General features: G+C 44.6%; 1 protein-coding gene across 2 annotated transcripts in view; it reads right to left on the bottom strand.

Moving 5' to 3' along the window:
- The window catches only part of MALT1 (MALT1 paracaspase), a 50,649-nt gene that overhangs the window by 2,606 nt on the left and 21,280 nt on the right, over window positions 1-26,763 (bottom strand). Inside the window, exons 9-15 of one of the 2 annotated variants that reach the window (XM_048503808.1) lie at window positions 25,174-25,209; window positions 16,944-17,147; window positions 12,897-13,074; window positions 7,647-7,721; window positions 6,445-6,572; window positions 3,193-3,342; window positions 517-674 (exon numbers count right to left, since the gene is read on the bottom strand). In XM_048503808.1, the coding sequence (XP_048359765.1) occupies window positions 517-674; window positions 3,193-3,342; window positions 6,445-6,572; window positions 7,647-7,721; window positions 12,897-13,074; window positions 16,944-17,147; window positions 25,174-25,209 (929 nt within the window). The remainder of the gene's footprint in view (window positions 1-516; window positions 675-3,192; window positions 3,343-6,444; window positions 6,573-7,646; window positions 7,722-12,896; window positions 13,075-16,943; window positions 17,148-25,173; window positions 25,210-26,763) is intronic. The other variant, XM_048503809.1, reaches the window with a different exon arrangement.

The following is a 26,763-nucleotide window of genomic DNA, read 5'->3' as shown; positions in this document are numbered from 1 at the left end:
CCCTGCTTAGCTTCCATGAGCTGAGAAGATTTGAGTATCCATGGCTATCCAGGTCAGGGCATGGTAGTACTAATGGCAGTATACTCATGATGTATATATATATATTCATCATTCCTTCAAATCTCCCCTGAAAGTCCTGTAGATCTCTTGGGTTTTTCTGCATGTCTTATTTGAGTTGCTCATGTGCACATACTGCATTGGGTTTCTTCCCCTCCAGTGTTATGCTCCCCCTAGTGATCGCTTTGATATTTCATCGCTGTATCACCAGTTTCTGAGCGCTTAAAGATACAGCAAGAAATATCGAAGTGACCACTAGAGGGAGCAAAACACATTCGTAAAACAAAACAAAAAACACACTATAGGCACACAAATATGGAAATTTTTCAACCCTGTAAGTACATTATTTCATCAGAGCTGCTTGCCATCAGATCACACAATTTGTGGTTTACAGGGGATGAATGCAAGCCTCACTGTTAGCCAAGTGCATATCCACGCCCACCCCGCACACCAACTTACAAGTGGGAAATCTGTGACATAGGCTTTGCAGACTGTTATTTCAGGAGGTTTCTTTACTATCCTCGTGTAGACAATCATGACGTTGGAAAACTCGGCTGCGAAGCCAAGCTGAATTTGAACACCACACGCGAACTCCAGGCACATGCTCTCAGGAAGCTCTGGAAATAAACACAATTTTAAAAATAGCAATTAACATAACTGCTGCCATTCAAAAATCAGCTGGGCAAATTGCACTCTTCCTTACGCTTATCTCAGTAGACAAAGTGGCCATTAGGCTTTTGGTCAGTGTACAAGACCTCACTGATTAGGGCTTCTTGCAGCCTCTTAAAAATGGCTCCTGTCACCTTCACTGTACAAGCTGCGCCTCAAGTGAATGATAAGGGCTCATGTGAATAGAAGCAACAAGCAACGAAGCAGCTATGCTCCGATGGCTCGTCTCCTGACCAGGAAGGATGAAAGCGGGATGCCTAAAGATGTTACAGCTGGGCTTTCCTCCAACCCAGCATTTTACCTTAAAACACAGCCATTTTTAGGATATCATTCGTTAGTTGAACAAAACAGATACATCCCTACTGTTGGGAATCTTTCCCTATGATGGGGGGCATTCCAGGACAGCACAAGTCTATTGAGTGCAATTCAGTCTTCATAGCCACTCATTTATTAAGATGTTTATACCACACTTTTCTCCTCAGTGGAGACTTGAACTGGTTTACTATATAGTTCTCCTCCACTTTGTTTTCTTCTGAGAGAAACTGGCTGTCTGGGTGTTGTGGGTTTTCCAGCTATGTGGCTGTGATCTGGAGTTTCCGTTCCTAACGCTTTGCTGTAATCTATTCTTGTGCCCCCCCCGCCTCCCTCCCCTTCCCTTCAGGGTGGCTGGGCCACAACAGGCCCTCCCCCCTCCCCCCAAGGTGGGTGGGCCTCAACTAGGGTGGCCGGGCCATGACCTGATGATATTCCTGGTATGGTATGCCGTGTATTATCTTTACTGCATTTTGTTCTAATTTTGTACTCTGTCTCAGCAAGAGCTATAAAGAAGGAAAGTGTGCAAATAAATACATAAATGCCATGACATAGTTCCTGGGTAGCATAGAATAAAACATTTGCAGGTGGTTATCCACCTTCGAACGATTAACAAGGTTCCGGCAGCAACACAGGAGAGGTCTAAATAGAAGAAAGGTCTAAAACAGGGGTAGGGAACCTGCGGCTCTCCAGATGTTCAGGAACTACAATTCCCATCAGCCTCTGTCAGCATGGCCAATTGGCCATGCTGGTAGGGGCTGATGGGAATTGTAGTTCCTGAACATCTGGAGAGCCGCAGGTTCCCTACCCCTGGTCTAAAAGGAGGGGAAATACCCAGGTATTGGAGTTACAGTTGTATAGCAGCTTCCATATTACAAAAGGCACTGCTACAGCCTTACGCGGCCTGGGACCCTCGTGCCTTTGGGTCCGCATTACCCCATATGTCCCTACTAGGCCTCTGCGTTCAGCAGAGGCCAATCTGCTGGTGGTTCTTGGCCCCTCAATGATGTGGCTGGCCTCCACTCGGGCCAGGGCCTTTATGGCCCTGGCCCCTGCCTGGTGGAACACTCTTCCTCCAGCTGTCCAGGCCCTGCGGGATCTTGGTGAGTTCCGCAGGGCCTGTAAGACGGAGTTGTTCCACCGGGCTTTTGGAGTGTCCAGCCGCTGATAAGTGCCCCCATTTTATTCTCCTGTGCTCGGGGTCACTTTACCATCTATGGGACCCCTTCCCCCCTCTTTGGGAGGGTTTTAATAAGGGTTTTATTGCTGACGCTGGTTTAATATATTGACTGCTGTCTGTTACTTTAATGGGTTTTAATTGTATATGTTGTATATTTATGTTGTTCACCACCCAGAGCCCTTAAAGGGTAGGGCGGTATAAAAAACTCAGTAATAAATAAAATAAATAAATAAAAATATATCTATGGGCCATACTGTCCAGAGACTACTGTAGCCTGGAGAAAGAAGGGAGGGCTGTGACTCAGTAGAATATCCTCTGTTGTGCATGGAGAAGGTCCTGGGTTCAATTCCTGGCATCTCCAGTTAAAAGGACCAGGTAGTAGGCGATGTGAAAGACCTCTGTCCAGGACCTTAGAGGATCCTCGCTAGTCTGAGTAGATGATGCTGATCTCCATGGACCAATGGCCTGATTTAATATAAGTCAGTTCCATTTATGCCCTGGAGGCCATACTCAGAACATTCTAAGCCAGTGGTTCTCAACCTGGGGGTCGGGACCCTTTTGGGGGTCGAACGACCCTTTCACAGGGGTCGCCTAAGACTCTCTGCTTCAGTGTTCTCCATCTGTAAAATGGATAAATGTTAGGGTTGGGGGTCACCACAACATGAGGAACTGTATTAAAGGCTCGTGGCATTAGGAAGGTTGAGAACCACTGCTCTAAGCTGTGGACAATCGCTGGCCCTTTGTGAGGGTATGGAGAGAAACTGGATGGTTTTCTTCGGGTTTTCTCTCCCCTTCCTTCCTGCCACTGTTTCCATTATGTTGGTCATATGACAAGACTTTTGAGAATGCAAACCTGATTTAATGCACTGATTTAATGAACTTTTGAGAATGCAAACCTGATTTAATGCACTGATAACCCAAGGAAAAGAAAGGGCATAGATTAACATACCAGAGGGTGTTCATATTTACCATACCGTGCGCTTTGGCCCACTGTAGGTTCCGTGCCAGCGCCTCTGCAGAGGTTCCTGTTTGCTGAATGGGATCAGTTAACGCTCTCTTCTCAGATAAGCTGCTACGGATCTCCAAAGCCTGCTTGCCTTTGGTAAGGTGACACTTGCCCATATCTAAAAATAAGACACAAATCATATTCTAGGAATCAAAGCTGCTGCAAAATTCTAATTAAAGCACCCACATCCCAATAGCGTCGCCATGTCGTTATGATTCCAGTTGTGTCAGCTTTTCATAGGCCGGTTGTTCCAAAACTCAGTACCGAAAGGAACACACTGTGCAAAATTTCTTACAAGAAGCACTGTACTAAATGCTAAATTAGCGGCAGCAGTATTCAACATGACCCAAGCACTCCTTTAACATCCCTCACGCTTCGTTTCCCATCTTCTTCCCATATTTATATGCATTCCAACTATTTCTAGAAATCTTCCCATGTTATACACACGGACATTTTTGTTCCCTATTGTTCTCAGTCTTATATGACAGATTAACCATGTTGTTATTCTTTCCAATAAAAGTATCTTCTGAAATCTGGGGAAATAACACACTTTTTTCCCAGTCTCAGAAAAGGCCTTCTCTATGCAGATGCAGGAGTGCAGAAACACATCTGGTTCACCAGATAAGCCTCTGGCACTCAGGTGGAGGAGTGGGGAATCAAACCTGGTTCTCCAGATTAGAATCCACCTGTTCTTAATCACTACACCACACTGGGTCTATGAGAATGATGTATTTATTTATTTCATTTATAGCCCACTTCTGTTCCTAATGGACCCAAAATGCCTTTTGATGTTTTCCTGCTTTAGGTCCCCACTGTGGTCAAGACAGGGGATAAATGAAGCAAATAAAATAAAAATAAAACATTGATTCATTAACATATCGAGAATGTAGAACTCTTTCTTTTACATCTGTGAGTTCAGAATTAAAAAACCTGTTACTATAATCAAGATGACATTGAGCAATTATCTTCAGTAAGAGAATTGCTTGATATTCTTATGAAGTGATGAAGGATCTCCATGTTTTTGTTTCACAAATGTAATGAGCAAAAGTGACAGCACACACACCCTTTTGAGAACAGGTAGCAAATGGACCTGATGGTTTGAACACCAATTTCAAATTCCAATGTGGCTGTTTTACTGGAGAATAAACATTGTTTAATCCTTTCTAGAAGACTTTCACCCATTTTCTTTTATCTTCAGGGATCTAATCTGGACAAAGGTATCTGTGCACATCTGGTTCTGATCCACAACTTGATAACTGATTATATCCTAACAGTCAGTGCTGAAAAGGAGTAATTTTCTTAATAACTGATCTAATTTCCCACTTACACTATCATCCAGGGATCAGGTGCTAATTTGATCCAGCAGGCTCTTTCTCATGTTCTTATGTTGAACACTTTTGTTCCTCCACCACTATTGAATGAGTGGAAGAATGTGTAACTTTTCAAAATAAACCTAACATTCATCTTCTTTTGCATGTTTTCAGTCTTAGGCAACTACAATGAATTCAAGACTAGTTTTAGCCACTGACATATCTAAAAGTTTCTGTATGTTACAGAAGACTACAAGAGTAACGGCCTACATGTGAGGAACTCAAAATATGCTCTGGATATGAAGAGCAGATTACATTTATACCCCACCTTTCTCTACTGTAAGGAGACTCAAGGTGGCTTACAAACTCCTTTCCCTCCCTCTCCCCACAACAGATACCTTGTGAGGTAGGTTGGGCTGAGAGAGTTCTGAGAGAACTGTGACTGGCCCAAGGTCACCCAGTAGGCTTCTTATGGAGGAGCGGGAAAACAAAACTAGTTCACCAGATAAGAATCTACCGTACATGTGGAGGAGTGGGGAATCAAACCTAATTCTCCAGATTAGAGTCCACTGCTCTTAACCACTACACCACACTGGCTCTCTTAAATATGTAACAACTGAAGCTTAAATGTACACTTAGCCATTCTCATTAATTGTTCACTGAAAAGTTTCAAATCCTTTGGTGTCATCAGGACACTCTGGCTTCTCTACAAGTCGTGGTTCTGATGGGATCTCTGAAACAGAAAGTGGTATCGGTGTCTTGCAAGATGCCAAGAACTCCATCTGTGTTTCTGGATGAACTTGTAGAAAGCTTCCCATGAAAGATTTGGTGGAAACTGAAAGCCTAGAACATGCTTTACTTCACTGCCCCTTTTATCAAGAGGCCCATTCTAAGTTTATTATTCCCATGCTTAATAGTTGCTTGGGATTGGTGTATATTAAGATGCTGGTTGCTTGGGATTGGTGTATATTAAGATGCTACTTATAGACAAAAATCCAAAGGTTATGACACATACTGTGAAATTCTGCGCCGTAGCTGGTAATATTTGCCAGATATGGTTGGGATAAGGTTTAAATATAAATACTGGAATTTTAAATGTTAGTTTTTTAATCTACAATTTACCCTTATGAGCTTATAGAATTTGATGTGGATATTGCTTTAAAGTTTAGGCGTTAGTAACATTTCTGAGGAATCTATGAAGTTTATGCTGGTCTTTGTATAAGAATAACAATGGATTGACTGATTGAAGTGATATTGGGTCACTTCCTTGGTCTGATGCTGTGTCATGCCACATTCGTTTTCTTTATCTTCTTGTAGGTTTCTTGGTTGCTTCTGAGGTTTCAGTTTTGTTACTTGTTCCTCAGACTTTTTTTAGATGTATTTTCTGAATTGTTCCTGGAAACTCTGTGTGTGCGTGTGGGGTGGCTGTCGACTGCTGCCTCTGCCACTTGGTACTGATTTGCAATCCCAGGCTATGCCATAGATTCCACTTACAGATAAAAACCCAAAGGTTACGGCACAAGAATCTGCAGACAACGTAACATCCCTTTCAGCAAGAAGAGCGTCTGCTTTAGTTGTAACACCTTTCTGAACAGCAGGGGTGTACCGCCCAGGGGGACTTATGGAGTCAAATGTACCTGGGCTGCAGCCATTTAGTCACGTGGGGGCGGAAAATCACCCCACACCCCTCCTCCTTCCTCCTTGTTTGGCCGAGTTGGGGGAGGGCGGCCACCCATACCGGGGTGGAGGGGGGGAACTCAGATTTTGCATCAGGCTACATTTTCCCCAGATACACCTCTGCTGAATAGGAATGACTGATAAACACATCCAACTTTTTTTCCTCCTACGATCATAGTTTGCTTGATCCCACACAGAAAGGAGATCCTGTATTACAGACAAGTTTCTCTCACCTTCTGCCACCCCGTCCAGCAACACAGTAATCTTCTTGTCTTCCAATAAGTGTTCTTTCAAAAACTTCATGAAAATCCCATTGGCTAATCCGGACTGTTGAATTTCAAAAGCCTCCGCCCCCTGACATCTGTAAAATATAGCATAGTCAATAAGTGAAAAAGCATACAACGAAAGAGGTAGGTACGTATATAAAAAGGAAATATGAAGCTGCAGCTTTCTGAAGAGAGTCTTTACAGGACACCAGCTCCAGAGAGATAGTTGTATTACAGCCCATCCAAAGTCGGAGGAGGCAGCGCCAATGTGGCACCACCCTGTTGCTTCCAAGAGGGTTTTCCAGAGGAATGGGGAGCAAAAAAGATAAAGCTCCCAAACCCCACTGCCATTGGAAAGCCCCACTGGGTTTACAGGACTTATGCCATCCAAAGGGTTGCATAAATCCCAGGACCGGGGTGCCGTGTTTCCAGTTGAAATCTGGGAGGGAGCTGACTAATGTCGGCTCTGCACCAGGAACACCTCCCATGCTGTCCTCTGTTCAGCCTTTGCACTCCCACACACACCAGCTGGGTGACCTTGGGCTAGTCACAGCTTTTCGGAGCTCTCTCAGCTCCACCCACCTCACAGGGTGTTTGCTGTGAGGGGGGAAGGCAAGGAAAGCCCTTTGAGTCTCCTACAGGAGAGAAAGGGGGGATATAAATCCAAACTCTTCAAACTCTCTTCTTCCTTAATGGTTGAGAAAAGCAGAGTATATAAATCAACTCTTCCTCCTCCTCCTTCATAGGCCTGGTGGAACATTTCAGTCTTTCGGGCCCTGTGGAATTGAGCCGGGGACCACAGGACTCAGGTCCCACTTGATCAAGAGTTCTACCAGGCCAGGGCCAGAGCCGAGAAGGCTCAGGGTCTGGTTGAGGACAGCGAGATACTTCTTGATCAAGGATCCCCAAGGACCAACCAAATCTGAAACCTGAATCTTTTGATTGGCTTGAAACCTGAACGAAACCCACTTTTTATTCCTGCTTAGGGATTCAGTTCTGGTTCCAGACAACCAAGAGGTTTTAAGTTAGGGTTTAAATGAACCCACAGGCAAACTGTCATCATTTGTAAGGAAAGGACAAGAGGATCTTACTTTAGAAGGTTCTACCACATTCTGATTTTCTTACAGAAAGAAAATTAAAATCTACAGATTTAATACAATGAACCTTACGTGGCATATCCAAAGACAATGTTAGCTGTAACCTTCAGGGCATCCAGGATTAGAATGGTGTTGTCGTACTCATTCCTTCAATAAACAAAAGAATACAAAAATCAGAAGGGCAGGCCAAACACCAGCATTTATCCCCACACAGGCTTTTTCTGCATGCATAGTTTGCCACAGATCTTCCCAGTGGTCAAACCTTGTATCTTGGAAACGTTTTTTTGTGAAATCATTCCATACACCTTCTTTCTCCCTGTCATTTCCCCCCTTGCCTCTTCATTTGCATTTATTCTACACAATACTGCTATTATTCCTAATGGTGGTGAGATATCATCCGGGATGCAGAAGAACAACCCTTTCCCCTTTTTCCCCTTTTGCGCAGACGCTCTAGTGTTATTGCATAGTTATATTGATGAGGCAATTTTAAAAAAGTCTCTGCCTCCATTTCTACCATTGAGAACTATCCATACAAAATGGAAGCTAACCCCCCCCACCCAGAAATTATTATCATTACCAGAAAACATAATTACCAGAAAATTTTCAAAAACCCACAATTTTCTGGCCAAATTAGAGTTGCAGTAACATCCACTCATTACTGCAGCAGTCCCTTGTCAATTTCACTCACGCCAAACTGTGGACACAGAGTATCTTTGCCTTAAAGTTACTTTGCTGGTTCAATATGAATCTTTGTATCTGTTCCTGACTATTAACATTGCAAGTGCTGTGTGAAATTGACAAAACTGATCCAATCCTCCCGGCTTCTTTGAATCTTTGTATCTCAGCCTGAATGTTAACATCACAAGGTCTATGTGAAATTTACAAAACTGATTTAATTGTCCCTGCTTTTTGGTTTCTGTACCTGCACTTTAACATTACAAGCTCTGGGTGAAATTGACAAAGCTGGTTTAAATCATCCCTGCTTCTTATCCCTGCCTAAATGTTTTATTGCTAGATTGACATGACAAAAAGAAAAACAAGAAAAATTCCTTTCAAAAATTGAGGGGGAGTAGAAAATGGCTAAAGGAGGGGTTGGGCAACTATACAGAGGTGTGGATAAGGACCAAGTGTTTGGTGAGATAAGAAATAAAGACTGTTTCAACAGGACTGCACACTCAAGGGAAGGTGGCTCAGAAACAGATAGGAAAAATCATGGTAAAATTGCTCGGGAAAACATCAGAGGAAAAATGAAGAGAAAATGTTTTCAGAACCAAACAGGAAAACTGTGCAGAATTCAAAGGAAAAAAATGTACAGTTTGGCGTAAGATTCATTGTAAACAACTTGTGCCGAAAAGGCTCGGTTTCATTTTTGCTGCTCTCTGAAATGTCAGTCAATTAATAGCTAAGTAAGCCTCATTCTGCTATATTAATACAAGCTGCTTGCATCTTGTGAGTCTTTCACAATGCATCTTAATGAGATAGAAGTCAAGGACAGAGAGTTGTCACATAATTCATCAAAGGGACCACTTTGGTTGATGCAGAACACCAATTTGGTTCATGCAGCACGAGATTTTATTTGCCTGATGCTTTCAGGATTCAATTACATATTTTAAATGTATTCTTTTATTCTTTTTGAACTTATTGCTAAACAGCATTGAGTACAAGTCAGAGACGTACAAGTCAGAGGCGGAAGGAGGGGTTTTGCGCCCCTCACCTGACCCAAAACCGTGCGCCCGGTGCATGGCGCACCCCCACCTCCTGGTGAGTTTGGGCCAGTCGCACCATTCAGCCTAACTTAGTCCATAGGGTGGTTGTGAGGATAAAATGGAGGACAACAGAATGATGTAAAATGCCACCCACTGCACACTGCTTGTCAAGGGGATGATGCCATTTAGGTGGTCCTGTTTCAGTCTTGGCTAATTGCCACTGAGGGTTCCGACTCTCCACAAATGTAAAAGCCCTTTTTTGCAGCCATCTAAGCACATGGCCTCCACTACATAGTATGGTGTCATCTCATGGGTAGTTTGTCAAACTAGTATCTGGATGCTTCCATGGCATGGTACAGATTTTAATATAGATCCAGATACTAGGCATAAGTAGGGATTTGAATCTGGATCTCCCAGATACTAGTTTGATGCTAGACATTTTACCTGCTACACCCTAAGTGTCTCTCTGTTGTTTTGATGCCTTAAATTGTGTGTTCTCGTCCTTTTACTTATCCTGGGTATCTCCTTCAATGGATCCAACATTCCTATGTATCTTGAACTGTCCTTTATTTTAGATATTTAATTCATTTATATCCTGACTTTCTCCTCAATGGACACCCAAAGTGCTTTCTCTTTCCTCCATTGTATCCCCACAACAACCCCGTGAGGTAGGTAAGGCTGAGAGAACGTGACTGGCCCAAGTTCACCCAGTGGGCTTCCATGGAATGAGTGGGAATTTGAACCTGGGTCTCCCAGTTATACAATACAAAGACCTTTATTAGGCATATTTGTGCAACATAAAATTACAACAAGAAAAGGTACAACGTATGCTGTTAATTCACTCTTAGCAACATGATCTGCAACAGATGGTGAGCTGTTTTTCCTAAAATCAGAGGATCATTACTATTAAATAGAACAGGAATACCATACCTTGTTGGGGCAAGCAAATAAATCATGTTCACCCCTTTCTGTTGGAATAGCACCAGAACAGGGGCACATAGCCAAATATCTTGAACTATTAACTGAACCCCAACAGAACCCCAACAGAGATGGATTATTACAAGGGCCAGATGCAGTACTTTCCCATCGGCCATTACAAAGAGTTGCTACCTATCTATCCCTCTCCAGGATCAGGTCTGTCCACACTGTAAAAACCAAGTGGAGACTCTTGCTCACATTATACTTGACTGTCCAAGATATGTGGGTATTAGGAATTTCTCTCCTGGGCTGGTCTTAGACAAACCTGAAGGACACTCTGACAACTCTGTTGTGGAGCTTTTGTTAAATAATACAGAGGCCATGCTCTTGGAAAAAGTAGCAAAATTTCTTTTACAAGTGATATAACTTTCTAAGTAATGTCCAATGCTAGATACAGTTTATCTGTCTGTGTTTTGAATGTACTTTTGATTTGTACTTCAGAAATGTCTATAACGCTCTGGAGCCTATTTTAATATGCCTAATAAAGGTTGTTGTATTGTAAAATAGTTTTACCTTGCAAACTTTGGGAGAGGCTTTACCCATAATTGAAGATTATGGGCCAGTCAGTTTGACATCTGTTCCTAGTAAATTAGTAGAATCTATCATTAAAGATAAAATTATAAAACATGTAGAAAAGCAAGACCTGCTGAGAAAGAGTCAGCATGGCTTTTGCAGAGGCAAATCCTGTCTTACAAACTTACTAGAGTTCTTTGAGGGTGTAAAGCAGAGGAGCAGCAGTGGCGTAGGAGGTTAAGAGCTCGTGTATCTAATCTGGAGGAACCGGGTTTGATTCCCAGCTCTGCCGCCTGAACTGTGGAGGCTTATCTGGGGAATTCAGATTAGCCTGTGCACTCCCACACACGCCAGCTGGGTAACCTTGGGCTAGTCACAGTTCTTCTGAGCTCTCTCAGCCCCACCCACCTCACAGGGTGTTTGTTGTGAGGGGGGAAGGGCAAGGAGATTGTAAGCCCCTTTGAGTCTCCTACAAGAGAGAAAGGGGGGATATAAATCCAAACTCTTCTTCTTCGTCTCTTCTTCTAAACAGGTATGTGGACAGGGGTGAACCGGTGGACATTGTCTACTTGGATTTCCAAAAGGCTTTTGACAAAGTTCCTCACCAGAGACTGTTGAGAAAACTCAGCAATGAAGGAATAAGAGGGGAAGTCCTCCTATGGATTAAAAACTGGTTGAGAAACAGGAAACAAAGAGTGGGTGTAAATGGGAAGTTCTCACAATGGAGAGATGTCGGAGTGAATTGTCCCCCAAGGATCCGTTTTGGGACCAGTGCTCTTTAACCTATTCATAAAATGACCTGGAAGTAGGGGGTGGGTAGCGTGCAGTGGCCAAGCTTGCAGATGATACCAAATTATGGTAGGGTGCGGTGAGAACCACAAAGGATTGCGAAGAGCTCCAAGCGGACCTTGATAAATTAGGTGAGTAAAAGGCTCAGAAAATGGCAAAATGCAGTTCAATGTAGCAAAATGAAAAGTGATGCACATAGGGGCAAAAAAATCCAAAACTTTCACATTACACGCTTACAGGGGTCAGTGCTAACAGTCACAGACCAGGAAAAGGGATTGTAGAAGCTGCCTTAGTTGATAGGGTTCCATGGGAGATGTCAACTCAATGCATGGCAGCTGTAAAAAAAAGGCAAACTCTATGCTGGGGATAATTAGGAAAGGAATTGAGAATAAAACTGCAAAGATTGTCATGCCCTTATATAAAGCAGTGGTGCTTAACCTATGACTTGGAGTTACTGTGTCCAGTTCTGGTCACCGCGATCTCAAAAAAGGATATTGAGGAGATAGAAAAAAGTGCAGAGAGAAAGGGCAACAAGGATGATTGAGGGACTGGAGCACCTTCCCTATGAGTGGAGAGGCTGCAGCGCTTTGGGACTCCTTTAGTTTGGAGAGGAGGCGGCTGAGGGGGTGGGGATATGGATTGAAGTCTACAAAATTATGCATGGGGTAGAAAATCGATGTTGACAGAGAGAAATTTTTCTCTCTTTCTCACAATACTAGAACCAGGGGGCATTCATTGAAAATGCTGGGGGGAAGAATTAGGACTAATAAAAGGAAACACTTCTTCACGCAACGTGTGATTGGTGTTTGGAATATGCTGCCACAGGAGGTGGTGATAGCCACTAACCTGGATAGCTTTAAAAGGGGCTTGGACAGATTTATGGAGGAGAAGTCGATTTATGGCTACCAATCTTGATCCTCCTTGATCTGAGATTGCAAATGCCTTAACAGACCAGGTGATTGGGAGCAACAGCCGCAGAAGGCCATTGCATTCACATCCTACATGTGAGCTTCCAAAGGCACCTGGTGGGCCACTGCGAGTAGCAGAGAGCTGGACTAGATGGACTTTGGTCTGATCCAGCTGGCTTGTTCTTATGTTCTTATGTTCTTATAATAGAGCTTCCCTCTGTGAATTATATTTTGGACAGTAACATACAATATGCTCCAATGTAGGACAATGTGGGCATACTCTGTCCGATAGGGGGAGCTTCTCAATCCAACCTTGTAAAAGGGGAGGGTCTCCCAGTCACTAATCCACCACTCTTAACAATGGCTCCCTTTATCCATGAAGATTAAAAAAAAACAATCTCTAAACACAAGAAATTAAGTTTTAATACCTTTTTCTGCACATATCCAGTAAAAACACATTGAGGCCGGTCTCCTTTGCTTGCATCCTTTTGAGTATGTTTTGTACACAGAGGCAATTGGCAGCCCGGTAGGGATTGGGGGCATCGATAGGAACCATAAAACTGTTGCCATAGTTTTCATAGCCGTGGCCAGCATAATATAGTAAGCCTGGGAAAGAAAAATGAGACCGCTCAGTTGAGTCACGACATTCAGCACAATTATTCCTTTCATTTAAAACGACAAAAACCACAAAACAGGCTGTGATCCTTCTACAATACCAGCTGACTATATTCATCTGCTTTGATGGGGAAGGAATGGCGATGAACTGGATCCTCCCCAAAAACTACCACAGATGGATGGTAGTGACTTGGTGTGACTTGGATGCTTTCTGCCATCCAATACAACCCCAAATGCCCCCTTAAAAACTGTTCCTGGGGAAGGGAGACCCCAGAAGTAGCATAAAGGGAGAGATGGAGAAGAAGGAGAAGACGACGAAGAAGAGGAGGAGGAAGAGGAGTTTGGATTTATATCCCCCCTTTCTTTCCTGTAAGGAGACTCAAAGGGGCTTACAAACTCCTTTCCCTTTCCCCCTCACAACAAACACCCTGTGAGGTGGGTGGGGCAGAAAGAGCTCCGAAGAACTGTGACTACCCCAAGGTCACCCAGCTGGCATGTGTGGGAGTGCACAGGCTAATCTGAATTCCCCAGATAAGCCTCCACAGCTCAGGCGGCAGAGCAGGGAATCAAACTAGGGTCTTCCAGATTAGAGTACACCTGCTCTTAACCACTATACCACTAATGCTCTCTCTGAATGCTCACTCTGTCATGGAAGTAGGAACTGGCAAAAAATTTTTGTCCCCCCCAATCTCCTTCCACCAGCAGAACCATCTGAGAGGATCCAACCATATGCTTCCAGAACCACCTATTCCATGACCAGGGCAAATCTACCAGATGTGCTTTTATAGAATGTGAAATGTCATTATTCCAGCAGTAATTATAAAGAAACAATATTGTTATAAGTACGGTATTTGTAAAAAGGACTAAACGGAGGCCGGCAGCAGCTGTGGTCATTAAAATGCAGTAAGCCCACAACAATCCACATACCAACTGGATTTTTGTATGCTCCACGGATATTCAAAAGATATTTCCCTGACAACTGGAAATATCAATGTAACCAGAGAGTCTGATCTATTATGAACCATTACAGTATAACTTTAATATCACAGTGCTTTAGCACAGTTCCCAATGTAGCAGACCGATTCGGGACTGGGTGCACAGGTATTATGTACCTGCAGATAAGGAAGTCCTGCCCCCTGGAACCATCACAGGAGTCAGTACTGCCCCTGTGATTGGAGCAGCTCAAGGATCTTCTAGTGCCACATTTCCTCCTCATCACTCTTCATTCGTTCACTTCAAAGTTAATGTCTTTGGGCATGCAAAAGGCAGCAACTCCGTGCTTCCGTGCCTCTCCTATCTCATTTTAAGAAACATCAAACAGCTGATAAGAATGGCAGCCAATTAGTTGCAGAGTTATCTAACTGAAGGCGGTTAAAAAGAAACCCAGAACGAATTAACTATAAAAGGTACTTTTGTCCTGTCGAAGCTGAACAGGATTTGTCATACGGGAGACAGATTACTTCCTTATAGATTAGGAACATAAAAAGAGCTCTGCTGGGTCAGACCAGTGGTCCATTTATTCCAGCATCCTGTCTCACACAGTGGCCGGCCAGTTACTGTGGAGAACCAACAACGAGGCATACAAGCTGAGGCCTTCTCCGATGCTGCCTCCTGGCACTGGTTTACTGCCTCTGCATATGGAGATATGAGTCCGCCTAATCCCCTTTTTAAGATGCCTTAGCCTCTGGCCATTACAACATCCTCTGGTGAAGAATTTCATACTTTAATCATTCACTGCATTAAAAAATATTTCCTTTGGCATGTCCTGAATCTACTGCCCATCAGCTTCACCGGATACCCTTGAGATCTTTTCTTTTATGTTTGTGTAATTTTCGGGATAAAACGGCAGCATGTTATGTTTAGGAAGTCCACAGACAAAAAATATGGTTTTCCTTATGCAATTTTGGAGGCAGCTCTGGGGTTCTGACAAGTCCTGGTCCAAAATTATTTTTAATAAATGACATTAACAACAGGCAGATTTTTTTAAAAGGCTGAGAGCCACACACAGTTTGGCACAGCTTTTCGTTTGAGTTCCTGTCAGCTGGCCCTAGCGATGGCATTGATGCCACGGGTTTAAATGACAAATTACTGCTAAGGAAAGGGAACGGTGAAGCACGCTGTCAGAAGGTCTCTGGGCACCTTTCCTGCTCCAATAAATCTTCCTGTCATGGTGACCCTTGGCTTGGCTGTAGAAAGGGCAAGACCTTCTGAATGTCACATCAGCCAGCATTGAATTAAAGAGAACACCATACTTTGCAACCTAAAATTATTACTTGAACACCTTCCCCTTAACCACTTGCAACAGCCCTACCAGGAGCAGAAACCTTCTCTATAAATGCCTTCAATGAAAGCATAATTCATTTTGCACAATTTGCAACTGTAATGCAGGGAGGTGGGAAATTCACACAGCTTTTGAGATGGGGAAGGAGATGAGAAGGGGAGGAGCTCAGCAGAGAATGCATTTTGCATGCTCGAGAACTGAAGTATGATCCTCGGCTTCTCTGCTTAAAACAATCTCAGGTCCCAGAACTAGGAAAGAGAGCTGGGAAACCAGCATCTCGACTTGGCATGAGGCAGTTTTGTATGTTCCACCTCTACAATGTTTTTGACTAATGACAGCTAATTGGGTCTGCTAATTGACATCTTTCTCATCCTCCTCCATTACACTTTTTTTTTAAAAAAACCCTAACTGTTAAGTAATTGAAATGTGTAATGTGCCGTCAAGTCACAGCTGACTTATGGCAATCCAGTAGGGTTTTCAAGGCAAGAGGCTAGCCGAGGTGGTTTAGCCATTGCCTTCCTCTGAATAGCGACCCTTGTGTTCCTTGGGGGAAGGCCAGAGGCATATCAGGGGAAAAAGGCATCCGGGGCAACACCCGGTCAAGGGTCCCCCTGCCTCGTGCCTCCCCCCTGCGCCCCACTTACCACGGTGGCTCTGGTGGGTGGCTCAGGTGGGCACTGTTGGGGCAGGCCACTACTGCCCTCCCCATCAGCAGGGAGGCCTGGGAGGGCAGAAGCCCAGAGTACCCCTTTTGCAGGAAGGAGAGACCTCCTGGCTGCGTGGTTGGGCCTGGCCTCGCGCCCCAGCATAGGGGAGCTGCTGGTCGCTGGCTGGGGAGCTGTGCCACGGGAGAGGCCAGGCGTGGGGACCCGGCAAGCGCCCCCATGTGACCAAAAGGCATGCGCTCAGGGACATGAGTTACCCCATGTCCCTATAGGAGGTACGCCACTGGGGAGGACTATCCAAGTACTACCAAGACCAACCTTGCTGACCTTCTGAGATCTGATGAGATCAGGGGCCATCTAGGTTAAGTTATTTAAGTTATTTCAGCAATTCCCCCCCCTTCAATATCTGAAAAACTGATTACTGTTAAGTAATTACAATAATCAATTTTTTAGGGGTTGAAGGGGGAGGAAATATTTATAAAAAAACATAAGATTTTTATTAATCTAATTGCACAGGACAGGGGCTCTCAACTCAGTGGAGTTATGATTTTGGAATTTTGAGAACAGGTAATTGGCATCACCACAAAATGGCTGCCCTAGAAGCTGAGGACCATCACAAAATGTCCCAAGCCAAGCATCTTCCAATGATGAATGAGTGCCCCCTATAGGCAGATGACATTTCCCAGGATCTTCTAAAGCACTTCCTGCTCCGATGAAGTGATGAAAAGAGAGGGTTGATTCCTTGCTTCAGGGAAGGAATACTTGGGGAAAGCATGACACACACTGGAGGGTATCATCTTGGGGAATCATTTGTATGAGATGAGGCCATTTCTAATAACAAATATTAAAAGTGTCAGGAGATACAAGCAAGCAAATGTTTTCAACAGATCTTCTTTTGCATCATTTATTCTTACCGTATACTCCTTTATCCAGAAGCAGTAAGAACTCGTCAACGGCATTCCGCATCTCAGGTTCAGTAAGATCCAGGAGGGAAACCACTTTGAAATCCAGTTGCCTCAACAAATTGGTGAGTTCATAAACATCCACCAAAGGAGCCTTCAGCTTTGGGTGCCTACAATAACTCATGTTGCCGATCAGCAAGGCTACTTTGTCTACGGCTGGAAAAACAAATCACACTTTGGTACACTCCTGAGTAGAAATGAACATTTCCAGACATTCTGAAGCGCTTGGATTAAAAAAAACCCATCGCCCTTCACCACCGAGAGAAAACTGGACATTCTGAGGGAAATGAAGATGTATGTAATATTTGTTTGTTCTCAAGCCTACTGTTATTTAATGCTTTAACAATGTAAAATGCATTGCTACAACTTAGTCAACATATATACCATTTGGCACATTCATGGAATTTCAAAAATCAACACTTCTGTTTTCTTCAAGTAGAACTGCCTGTACATCCAATATGGGAAAGAGATCTGCACATTGCTGTAACATATGATATCTCCGTTTTTGTTGACTTGGTGGGAGATTCTGGTAAGCTGAAGATGACTTATGGTGACTCTGTGGGGTTTTTGAGGCAAAAGACGGTCAAAGGTGGTTTGCCATTGCCAGCTGATAGCATGGTGTACTGGTTAGAGAGTTTGGATAGAATCTGGGAGACCCAGGCTCAAAACCCCACTCTGCCATAGAGGCTGGCTTGGGCCAATCACTCACCTTCAGCCTAATCGACCTTGTAGGCCTGTTGCAAGGATAAAATGAGTTACACATTTATGTGTAATTGAATTTGGTGAGTTTAGAGAAGGCGTATTCTAATCTGGAGGAACCGGGTTTGATTCCCTGCTCTGCCACTTGAGCTGTGGAGGCTTATCTGAGGAATTCAGATTAGCCTGTACACTCCAACACACGCCAGCTTGGTGACCTTGGGCTAATCACAGTTCTTCTGAGCTCTCTCAGCCCCACCTACCTCACAGGGTGTTTGTTGTGAGGGGGGAAGGGCAAGGAGATTGTAAACCCTTTTGAGTCTCCTTACAGGAGAGAAAGGGGGGATCTAAATCCAACTCTTTTTCTTCTTAATTAAGAGAAAAGTGAGGTATAAATGGAACAAAGAGTTTGGATTTATAGCCTGCTTTTCTCAACTATAGAATCATAATGTTGGAAGAGACCACAAGAGCCATCAAGTCCAGCCCCCTGCCATTCAGGGATTCACAATCAAAGCACTCACCCAACACCTGTTTATTTTTATTGCTTTTGTTTGTTTGGGAAGGGGGGATAAACTTCAGCATGAAGCCATGAAGCACTGAAGCATCCATTCACAAACTAAAAGAGAAAAACATGTATTGGCTGGCAGTCATGAATCGTTTCGAGGGGGTGAATGTGAACGTACATCATGATGAAGGGAGAGATTGAAAACATTTTACGAACGTTTTAGGTGTTGTACAGAAAGGGCCTAAAAGAGAATGGGAGGAGAGAGTATGGATAAGAGACAGCCAACATCACAGCTTTGTGTACCCCTCCTATAATTTTCAGTAATGAAGATTATACTTCTAGATCAGGGGTAGGGAACCTGCGGCTCGAGAGCCGCATGCGGCTCTTCTGCCCTTGCACTGTGGCTCCACGAGCCGAGCCACCGGCCCCATCCTTGCCCGCCCTGCAGGCAGCAGGGCGGGCGCACCAACTGCCCACGGTCGGCTGGGGTGCGACGCGGGCTTCCCCTCTCGCCCGCCCCGTTGGAGCGGGGCGGGTGCTTTCCCTGCAGCTGGCGAGGCCAAGCCGCTGGCTTCATCCTTGCCCGCCCTGCAGGCAGCAGGGCGGGCGCATCCATGTGCTTCTCAGAATGAGCAGAGTAAAAGGTAAAAAAACCCCTATATATATATAGTGTTATCTTTATTTTAAATGTCAAAAATTATTTGCGGCTCCAAGTGTTTTATTTTCCCGTGGAAAACAGGTCCAAATGGCTCTTTGAGTGTTGAAGGTTCCCTACCCCTGTTCTAGATCAAACCAAGCTGAACTGTCCCTAGAAGGTAAAATGACAACACTGAGGCTATCATACTTTAATGGAGGAAGAATTGCTAAAAGTGCAGTGTTAAGTGTTACACCTTTCTAAACTCACCAAATTCAATTACACATAAATGTGTAATTCAGTTTAGGATTGCACTGATAGGTTCAGTTCTGGTATTATGCCAAACCATGGTTTGCTCTAATATTAGTTTATGGTTTAAGCTTCCAACCATGGTCTGCTCTAACTGTAGTTCATGGTTTGAGCTTCCAAACATGATTTAAGTTTCCAATTGGACACACTCGAGCTGCTTACATGTTTAGAAATCCAGTTGCCAACTACTGTGGCCAGCGAAGAAAGAACATGGCTGTAAATTGTGATGTAAGACACTGTGCTAAACCGCAGTTAAACTTCCTAAACCAGAGTCTATTACAGTGATGGCGAACCTATGGCATGGGTGCCAGAGGTGGCACTCAGAGCCCTCTCTGTGGGCACACGCACACAGAGTTCGTCATGTGGGGGGCAGAAAATCACTCCACCCACACAGACAAATCTAGGCTGGCCTGGGTCACTGAGCACGATGTGCGTGCACCGCGGTGAGCAGGAAGGACTCAGCTGGCGGGTCTGTGCTCCGGGTGGCTGCTGCCTGAGGGGGGGGGGCACAGAGGAGACAGAGATGCTAGAGAGGCACAGAGCGGTACGCGTGGGACTTGCTGGAGGCTAGAGTAGGCTGACCCCTGCTCAAGCGGGTGGGGCGAAAGAAGAGGGAGCCAACTGGTTTTTTCTAAACTAAAACCTCAGTATTCAGGTTAAATTGCTGGGTTGGCACTTTGCAATAAATACATGGCGTTTGGGTTGCAATTTGGGCACTCGGTCTCAAAAAGGTTCTCCATCACTGGTCTATCATAATGACTCAGCCTTAGCATTTAAGTTTTTTAAAACACTTTCTACCTGTAATGCTGCTGATATTGTGTACTTTGTTATTCTGTCTGAAAATACCAAGAAAGAAATTTATCAAACGAATAAACAGACATGAGCTTCCAAAGCAGAATAAGAAAATCTGACAGGTTTCCCCAACACAATTATGAACAGATCTCTGTGCCTTGATCTTAATTTACTGCGCGAAACAGGTCGTTTATAGATGAAATACAATCTGCCAAGCTCCATCACAATGAAAGCCATTTTACAGAGACAGTTACAAATGATAACAACACCCCCACAGTTTCAGCGGCCACCTGTTTTAAGGATTCCTGCGACGGAGTCATTAACGCGGGCCTATTTACACTGACAACATATCTCTGAGCTCTTTTTATCCCCAGAGAAACTGTAAATTAATAGAGACAATTTACAAACTGCCAAGCTTCATATAAACAGAAGATAGCATAAATTCTGTTTCTCTTTTGAGAATTCAGTCCTGGACTGAAAAATACAAAGTACGTAGCATTTTTGCATCATTTATCCAACTCGCTGACAGAAATTCCATCCTCCAGCCTCCTCTTTGCCTAGAAGGTTCATGGCCTTCGCTGTCTCCAATGCAACTATCATAGAAAAATGGATTGCCACTGTCAATGGACTCTGACCTGACAATATAAAATCAGGAATATGCACTCAAATTATAGTACACTGCAGCAATACGCTGACTCACAAATGCAATCCTAAACAGAATTAACAGCCATCTAAGCCCAGTGACTTCCCCAGAGGGGACATGACGGTGGTTTATAAAATTATGGGTGGGGTGAAGAAAGGATAGATAACTTTATCTCTTCTAAAATGTTAGATTTTATGGGCACCCAATGAAATCAATGGGCAATAGACTCACTGGCTGATGGAAAGAAGCATTTCTTTACTAAAAAAAAGTATTAAATTGTGGAATTCACTGCCTGTGAATGTAGAAGAAGAGGAAGAAGAGTTTGGATTTATAACCATCTTTCTCTCCTGTATGGAGACTCAAGGTGGTTTACAGACTCCTTTCCTTCCTCTCCCCACAAGAGACACCTTGTGAGGTGGGTGGGGCTGAGAGAGTTCTAAGAGAATTGTGACTGGCCCAAGGTCACCCAGCAGGATTCATGTGCAGGAGCAGGGAAACAAATCCAGTTCACCAGATAAGAATCCTCCACTCGAGGAGGAGTGAGGAATCAAACCAGTTCTCCAGATTAGAGTCCACTGCTCTTAACCACTACAAAAAAAAATATTTTTTTAAAAAAAACCACTACACCAAGCTGTAGTGATGGCCACTGGAACAGATGGCTTAAGAAGAAGAAGAAGAAGAAGAAGAAGAAGAAGAAGAAGAAGAAGGAGAAGAAGGAGAAGAAGAAGGAGGAGGAGGAGGAGTTTGGATTTATATCCCCCCTTTGAGTCTCCTGCAGGAGACTCAAAGGGGCTTACAATCTCCTTGCCCTTCCCCCCTCACAACAAACACCATGTGAGGTAGGTGGGGCTGAGAGAGCTTCAAGAAGCTGTGACTAGCCCAAGGTCACCCAGCTGGCATGTGTGGGAGTGTACAGGCTAATCTGAATTCCCCAGATAAACCTCCACAGCTCAGGCGGCAGAGCTGGGAATCAAACCTGGTTCCTCCAGATTAGATACACAAGCTCTTAACCTCCTACGCCACTGCTGTTGGTGGAGGAGAGATTCATCAATGACTAATCTTTGAGTACCAATCTTTGAATACCAAATCTTTGAATACCAATGTTAGGAGGCAAAATTAGGGGAAGGCTCTGGCTTCTGTGTCCTGTTTGGTAGCCCACCAGGGCAGCTAGCTGGCCACTGTGTGTGACAAGATGCTGGACTAGATGGAGCATTGATTTGATGCAGCAGAGCACCTGTTATGTTTTTAGAACACTGTAACACTGCTAATAAATGCATGCATTGTTAGCTCCTCAGCACCATTTCTGAGGACATAAAATCTCAAACATAATGGATCACTTTTCTGCTCACAACAGGCAGCCAGATGGGAAAAACTTTGAATAGGAAGATAATTTTGTGCCAAGCCTAGTGCGTTGTTTGCTATTCCTGTCAACCCTCGGGCCTCTGCAATGCCGTAGGCCCCTTGATGAGGGACGGTGACCCAGGTCAAGTCCTGGGCCTCTCTACAGTACAAAAGGAGGAAGAGCAACGGAGAATGCAAGTGTCTGAGAAGACTGGAGGGAGGACTCATTCAACTAGTTCAGGGGTAGGGAACCTGCAGCTCTCCAGATGTTCAGGAACTACAATTCCCATCAGCCCCTGCCAGCATGGCCAATTGGCCATGCTGACAGAAGCTGATGGGAATTGTAGTTCCTGAACATCTGGAGAGCCGCAGGTTCCCTACCCCTGAACTAGTTGGGTGGATGTGGCCAGGGAAGGATGCTGTGGGTCTGGGTGGAAGATTCAACTGCATTTTGGGAAGGGGGCCTGCCCTCAGGGCTGGAGGTTGGGTGGCTAGAAGTGGAAGCGGGGGATAGGTCCAGCTCTTAGGAAGGGCTCTAAAGGCAGTGGTATGCTGCAATTGGGGTGAACTGAATGAGGAGAAGAGGACAGGCAGGATCCATGCATGGAAGATGAGTGACATTTAATTACCTCAACCAGGGGACAGGGAGTTGAGGAAAGCTGTATGGTTTTGGAGCTGGCAATGAAGGACTCTTTGCGACGTCAGAGAGTGAAGCGTTCATTAGCGGTAGATTGACCACCCCCACCACCAAGTCTCCACTGTGCTGCATGTGCCACCCCCACCCAGGCTGCATGTGCCATGCCCTGCCACCCCCACCCAGGCCTCAATCAGTGGCAGACCATGTAGTAAAACAGTTCCTTCAAACAATGTATGTGACCAGCTCCCGAACAGACCATCAATCGCCTGAGAGAACACAACTGAGACAGCACCTTCTCTGTTTCCCTTGGGGCTACAGAAGGGCTGAGGAAGGTCAGGGGGTCACCAATGACCTGAAACAGATTTTTGCCATTCCCTGCATTTATCTTCGAACATCTTGGCAGAAAGGTATCAAATGACAGAAACATGCAAACGTTTTTATTAAATAAATGTTTAAGTGCTCCTTGTGGGGAAGAAAGAAATCCACCCTGAACATGTCAATGATCAGCATAGAATTTTTCTCCTCCATGCTCTGGTTTTTTGTAAGGGCCTTCACCGATGTGCCGGAGGGAATGGTGGTGTATGGAGATCTCTGGTGAACTCCCACTACCAGCAATGTTCACCGAGGTAACACAACCCGTTCCAAGGCCCCACCATGTGACTGCCAGGCCGCTTTGGGCCGTGCCTTTACCAATCCTCTGCTACATAAATATCTCTCTCTCTCTCTCTCTCTCTCTCTCTGTGTGTGTGTGTGTGCGTGCGTGCGTGCGTGCGTGCGTGCGTGCGTGCGTGCGTGCGTGCGTGCGTGCTCCTTCAGCATGCAAAAAACCCAAAAAAAGCCCTGCTCATTTCTGGCCACAGTGCTTAAATAGGAAAACGGTTCTAAAGCCGGTGCCGTTGCCAACTTCCTGGCTACCGTACCATCAAAATAACCTGCAAAGGCCACAACGCTGGAGCAAAACGTCTGCCCGGTCTTCCCGCAAGCAAAACCAGCCTCAGCCAGCTAGATGGTATAACTTGGGAAGAGGCGCCACTCTTTGAAGTCCACAGGCTTCAAAAGAAGAGGGGGAGGGTCTCTCTGCTCAGGACTGCAGTGCGACCGGTCTGTTTTCCTACCCAGCGACCTGCCCCCAATCTGATGCCAATCCAAGTTACTGAAGGTCCCCAAAAAGGGGTGAGATAATAATACATCAGTCTGTAGTCTCCAATCCCCCACAACTTCCTTTCATCACACAGATAAGCCTGTGTAGTGCACCCTAAGAAGCTTGAACACACACAAAGCCACCTTGCACTGAATTAGACCATCAGTGTTTCAGAGTCTGACTTGTCGGGAATGGGTAGCAATGGACAGGGTACAAGCCAAACACACAAATAAATCAGACTGGCGTTTGTGTTTTTTCCAGGCTGCGTGGACATGGTCTGGTCGTTTTTGCTTCTAACGTTTTGCCCGCATCTATGGCTGGCATCTTCAGGAGCACACATCTTTCTGTAACATGGATCTGAAGATGCCAGTCACAGATGCCAACAAAATATTAAAAGCAAAAAATACAAGACCATGGTTAACATAGGCCAGAAAAGCCATTAACAGCTGGTTGAGTCCAGTTGTGAAAGCCTTCAACAGTACAATCTCCTTTCCCTCCCCCGCCCCCCACAACAAACACCCTGTGAGGTAGTTGGGGCTCAGAGTGCTACGAAGAACTGTGACTAGCCCAAGGTCACCCAGTTGGCATGTGTTGGAGTGTTCAGGCCCATAAAAGCTTACGTTAGAATAAAAATCTGTTAGGCCCTTTCTGCATGGGCACAGCGCCCCAGGTTTTTGCAAAGCGCTGTCTTCCCATCGGCGCAGTGTGAACTGTTGACCCCTGGAGGTCGGAAGGCAGCGTGGGCAGGTCCCTGCAGCCCTCCAGAGCGACGCTGGACATGAAGGTCAGTGGAGGGGGCCGACCGAGAGGTGGCTCCACTCTCCAGCTGGGGGGAAAGTCGGGGCCGCTCGCACGATAGCGTGCGAACGGTCCCTAAGCCTCCACCGGCACAATTCATGCAGGTGGAAATGCTTTTCCCTGTGTGTGAGGAAACAGCCAGTGTCTTTAGTTAGTTCAGAATACCTACAGCTAACCTATCTCAAATGAATCCGCAAAGTGGCACATGTTTTTTTTAAAAAAACTGGGCAAAAAATCAGTAAAACCAAACCATAAATAATTAGAAAAAGACAGATCTTAAAAGCACAAAGGAAAAATATTTAAGAACTGCATACTCCAGTTAAAAAACTGTTTTATTCACAGAGATATTCAGCTTCCTTAAATAACACCTCTCTCCATTCAAACAAAATACACTAGAGATCAAAAGTCAAGAGCGCAAGAAAACTCTTGATACAGAAAACAAATCCAATGAACACTCTACAGAGAGCTATACCACCTTAAATACAAAATGAAGTGACCAGCTGATTCCAAAAATGCTTGGCTACAATCTAAGCTGGCACAGCCATGGATTTGACCAGGCTTGTTAAGTTTTAATCACTTTTATGTTGTTTAATGTTCTCGCCATGTTTTACTATGTAAACCACCTCCAGCAGGTTCTCTGGAGAAGCAGAGCGGGTATTTTCTAAACAAGTGTATAAACTACTCACCAAAATGCCTTTCAGTCAATTGTTCCATAAGATCTGCTTTGTAAGAAAGGAAATGAAAATGGTCAATCAATTCACTACTCCCAACAATATTGCAAACATTCAAAGGTTTTTTAAGCGTTTTCCCTGTCTGATGCTCCTTGGGTTTAGATTTAATGAAGGCTGCATCCTGATGTCATAGCAATGGAACCATGGACGCAAATAATGGTTATTATAAGCTCATCCCTATTTTTCCACTCTCCTGCCAAGAACTGCTGTCAAACATGAACTTTGGATACACAGATGCTATCAGTGCAAGCAGATGGTTAAACAGGGGTCCCTTTGGCAAAGGCAACACAAACGGGTTAAATGACCCTGTGTTGCCTGTCTCCGCATTCTCATGGCAGGTACATGGGGCCATCAGGATTGTTGGGGGCCCGGCAACAGGATGCAGGATGTTTCACACAGGAAACACTTCGTTTCCCCGCGAAATGCGCATTTGAGAATTCCCCCCACCTGAGAATCTCCCCCCCCACACAAACACACAAATATGCTGGCACAAAATGGCAGCTGCTTAGAGAATCCACTCTAATGGCAGCCGCTTAGAGAATCCACCATAATGGTGGACAGAAGGGGGAGAACAGAATGCTTCCTGCTTGTCATAGTTCACACAGGCAAGCAGGAAGAGTGTGAAACCCGAGTTAAAGGGGAAAAGTTGCTAATTTAGCAACTTTAAAATTGGTTTAGCAAAATATAAGGGTTTTATCAAAATTAAAGGGTTTTAGCAAAATTAAAGGCTTAGAAGTGTTTTGGGGGCGAGTTCTGAGGAAACTTCTCCACCATAACACTTTTTTCACACCCCTTAACACATTACATTTTGCCTGTGCGAAATCACCCAGAGTTAGTTCTCCCACTAACTAGGATCCGTAGACTAGATTCAACTACACAGAAATCTAGTAGTACTTTCAGAATTAACATGTATCCTAGAATGAGCTTTGGTAAGACAGCGTTCACTTCATTTGATGCAACATCCTTGCAAAAGTTCATACTGGTATAATGTTGTTAGTCTTTTAAGAAAGGAGTCCCTAGCCTTTTTGAGTCTGTGGGCACCTTAGTTCTGACACAGGGGTGGTGGGTGCAATAACAAAATGCCTTCCATGGTACGTACAGCCCACCACAAAATGGCTGCCACGGGAGACAGAGTCAACAACAAAATGGCAGGAGTGAGGTCATGCATAACACTAATAGTGACTCTTCCATATTTAAGGCGGAAGCTTTGTTTAATGGGATGTCTATCAATCTGCACAGCCAATCAGATCTCCAGTGGACAATCAGAAGCCCTGCTGGGCATAGCCTCACTGACCTTGCCCACTTTCTAAAAACACTTGGCCGACACTAAGAAAATAGGTACCATGTTGGGTACTTTAAGGTGCTACATCTTGACTTGTTTTGTTCTGTCACCACAGATTAACACAGCTACCCTGCTAGATTTAACTATGCCAGCCATAGTGGACTAACAGTGCAATCCAAAGCAGAGCCACACCCTTCTCCCAGTGGGCTAAGAAGGATATTATTGTAAACCTGCAAAATCCTTCCAGATCCTGATGCAGTTAT

The sequence above is a fragment of the Sphaerodactylus townsendi genome, linkage group LG07, assembly GCF_021028975.2.
Source record: "Sphaerodactylus townsendi isolate TG3544 linkage group LG07, MPM_Stown_v2.3, whole genome shotgun sequence".
Taxonomy (NCBI): Eukaryota; Metazoa; Chordata; class Lepidosauria; order Squamata; family Sphaerodactylidae; genus Sphaerodactylus; species Sphaerodactylus townsendi.
Note: the sequence above shows the minus strand (reverse complement) of the source record. Positions and strands in the feature narration are given on the sequence as shown.